General features: G+C 38.0%; 1 protein-coding gene across 1 annotated transcript in view; it reads left to right on the forward strand.

The window, feature by feature from the left end:
* The window catches only part of ITGA2 (integrin subunit alpha 2), a 155,527-nt gene that overhangs the window by 93,500 nt on the left and 58,292 nt on the right, over positions 1–3,735 (forward strand). Inside the window, exon 14 of the mRNA XM_007951539.1 lies at positions 736–872. Coding sequence (XP_007949730.1) covers positions 736–872 — 137 coding nt within the window. The remainder of the gene's footprint in view (positions 1–735; positions 873–3,735) is intronic.

Genomic DNA, 3,735 nt, shown 5'->3' on the forward strand with positions numbered 1-3,735 from the left:
AGCTCCACAGAGATACAGCCTCGGAAACCCAAGGACGGGTGGCTATGAGATGGAACCAACTCCATGGCAGTGAGGTTTTTTTTTTTTTTTTTTTTGGTATCGTTTTCCTAATAGTCATAAATGCTAGAGAAAAACAAGGAGTAAAATTTCATGTGTGGGAGGTGTCTAGTAGTTGAAAGAGTGACCAAAAAGGGCCTCATTAAGAATGTGAGTTTTGAGTAAATACCTGAAGAAACTGAGCTAGGATAAGAATCAGGACCTGAGCTTGTGTCAACTCTTTCCCAATTCATAGATCTTATCACTATTTCAGGAGCTCTGATAGCATAGTGCCTAAGGCAGTTGCCTGCTAACCAGAAGGCTGGCAGTTCAAACCCACCAGCCACTCTTCGGAAGGAAGATGAAGCAATCTACTTCCATAGTGATACTGCTTTGGAAACCCAAGGAGGGGTCGCTATGAGTCGGGTCTGACTCGACGCCACATAACAACAACGTCACTATTTCATGCTGGTTTTTTATTTTAATGTTAAGACTCATTACTGTTTTGAAGAACAAGTAGCTGCCAGAATTACAGATCAGATAAGATTTTGAAAACTCAGTAGATTTTTGTGGGGAATGATGACAACTTTGAAAACTGCTATCCTAAGAACATAGTAGGGCAATGTAGAGTCTGACTTTTATTTGTTTGCCTGTTTCAGCTGGTGTGCTCTGTAATTCATGTCAAACTTGCTTTTTCAGAAAATCTTGGGATCTGACCGAGCCTTTAACAGTCATCTCCAGTACTTTGGGAGGTCCTTAGATGGTTATGGAGATTTAAATGGGGATTCCATCACTGATGTGTCCATTGGTGCCTTTGGACAAGTAGTTCAACTGTGGTGAGTCAGCGAGGGATGGAGACAATCTAGCTGACAAAAAGAACGTGCTGAAAAGTAAAACAAACTTCTGGGGCTGCCGTGTGTTAATGCCACGTGAACTATATGAGACTCTAGGGCATGGATATGTCATAGTTTTCATAAAGGAAGGGAAGATTTTCCTGGGGGGAAAAAATACATTCACTTAACATTAGAATCATGTTTCTCTTCTCTAAATGATGAACACCAAAATTACATAGAAAAGACTAACACAACCCTTGAAATTACATCTAAAATATTTGTGGATATAATCTTCCAAATAGCCTTATCTCAGTCTACTATAAGGAAGCTTTGTGAGAGTGTACTGAAAATGGAATATACTCAGACCACACAAGTAAAATGAAACTTCTTATATCGTTGTTGTTGTTAGCTGCTGCTGATTCATGGTAACTCCAAGCACAACTGAAACTCACAACTGAAACAATGGAAACTCATCCCCATGATGGGTTGTACATCACACCATTAGGAAAAGGAAGTCATTGTTTAGACTAAGCTGACTTTTTAGTGACCTCAGTAGGAGTTGAAGAACAGGGAAACAATAAGACATTTAAGAACTATAAGATTCAGATATCAAAAATAAATATATTCTGTTGATAAGAGAATGGAATCAAAGTAAATTAAAATTTAGATCAAAGGTCCCTAAGAAAATATAGGTCAATTATTCATTCGTCTCTCTTGAAAATGTGCTTAAATGTCAAAATACATCAAGAATCAAAAAACATTTTACGCTAAGGTAGTGTAATTTCTGAGTTTAATGATTTACAATATCCCCTTTACAATCCTATTTACTATATCCTTTTCATGTTTTTGAAAGATGAAATGCATTGTTTATTGCAGAATGTGGAAAAAATAAAACCCAACAGTAATATTTAAGATTTTCAAAAATAAGAAAACACATTTACTGAATAAACTTAGTTTAAATCAGTTAAGAGTAACCTACTTTTGGAAAAATACAAGGTGTAGTAATTTAATAATATGACTGGTTTTAAAACATTTTACAAGAAACCATATCTCTTGGTGAACATTGCTAAAGTCAGTGATGGCCAAACTATTCTTCTTTGAAGTTGGATTTAATTCTTCAAAAAGCCAATCTCATGGAGTCAAATCACCTTTGTAGGTGAGCAGCCACACGAGCTTAATGCCATTTTGTGCCTGCATTTCTAAGAGGTGCTAAGGCTGTGTTTCTGCTAATTTCCTAAGAATAATTTTTTAAAAAAAGATTTGCAGAACATTTAGCTCAATGACATCTGTAGTGAATAAGCATTCAGACTCACAAAGATATTGCCCTCACTTGGGCATTGTAGATCTTATTAGTTTGAGGACATATTACATTTGTTAGTAAATGTTTTATGACTGATTGTTAGGGGGGTTAATTAATACATAATTAACTACTGATATGATTTTTCAATTGATTCAAGTTCTTCAAGTGGTAACGGAAATATGTTTCTATATCATGTTGTGGTACTTTAAAAAAAAAGAGAGATTACTTCCTACCTGCTACTTCGTAAATAGTTTAGGGTGTGTACAAGGAGCCATTAAGATAGAGTGAAAATTCCACTGGCCATGGGTTCTAATTTCTTACATGCTATTTACTCAGCAAACTGGTAAGTCACCAAATGTCTTTGTGTCTCAGACTTTTTCATTCACAAAATGAAGATATTGTTGTTGTTGTTGTTAGGTGCTGTTGAGTTGGCTCTGACTCATACTGACCCTGTGTACAACAGAACAAAACACTGCCTGGTCCTGTGCCAGTTTCACAATCCTTGCTATACCTGAGCCCACCATTGCAGCCACTGTGTCAATCCATCTCGTTGAGGTTCTTCCCCTTTTTTTGTTGACCCTCCACTTTACCAATGATATCCTTCTCCAGAGAATGGTCTCTTCTGACAACATGACCAAAGTAGTTAAGACAAAGTCAGGCCATTCTCGCTTCCAAGGAACATTCTGGTTGCCCTTCTTCAGGACAGATTCGTTAGTTCTCCTGGCAGTTTATGGTACTTTCAGTATTCTTCACCACCACTACAACTCAAAAGCATCAACTCTTCTTCGGTCTTCCTTATTCATTCTCCAGCTCTCATATCTGTAAGAGGCAACTAAGCATACCATGGCTTGGGTTAGGTGCACCTTAGTCTTCAAAGAGACATATTTGCTCTTCATCACTTTAAGGGGACCTTTTGCAGCAGATTTGCCCAGTGCAATAGGTCATCTGATGTCTTATCTGATGAAGATATTAGTTTCACCTATTTCACAAGAGTGTTGTAAAAAGCAAATGAGGTCATGTGTATGGGAAAGTCCTTGAAATACCTAAATTGCTGAGCCAGAGTCAGAATCCTGTAGGACCCTCCCTGAGAGGGACTATTCAGCCTTTTTTTGCCATTGGACTAGTTGCCATTACCACACTCACCCCTTCTTTCATGGTCACATGCTACACTTCAAAGAATTGCTCCCAGCTACTGGAACAGTAGGAAATAGCCACAAATACACTCCTCAACACCATCACCCTCGCCTTCTCACTTTTTCTCTCTCCTACTTTTGAGATTAGAGTGAATGTCACTTCTTCCAATTGGCCAAATGTACCAGGGACCATGACTTTCATACATCACTTGCAAATAGGTTGCAGGCTCCCATTTTGTGTGTTCACATGATGATTTTTCCATTTAAAAATATCTATTAAATGTAAATTGTACTGGTGATACAACTACAAATGAAAAAGACATTGTCCCTGCAGTCTTAGCACTTTCAAATATAAAATACTGCTAAAGGGCTTGGAGAGTCAGCCCCAGGGTTACAGGTGAGGAGAGACAACTCAGGGACGCCCAAAGTAGCA

This window comes from Orycteropus afer, unplaced genomic scaffold, assembly GCF_000298275.1.
Source record: "Orycteropus afer afer isolate SDZICR_OR568_19922 unplaced genomic scaffold, OryAfe1.0 scaffold00296, whole genome shotgun sequence".
NCBI classification, from domain to species: Eukaryota; Metazoa; Chordata; class Mammalia; order Tubulidentata; family Orycteropodidae; genus Orycteropus; species Orycteropus afer.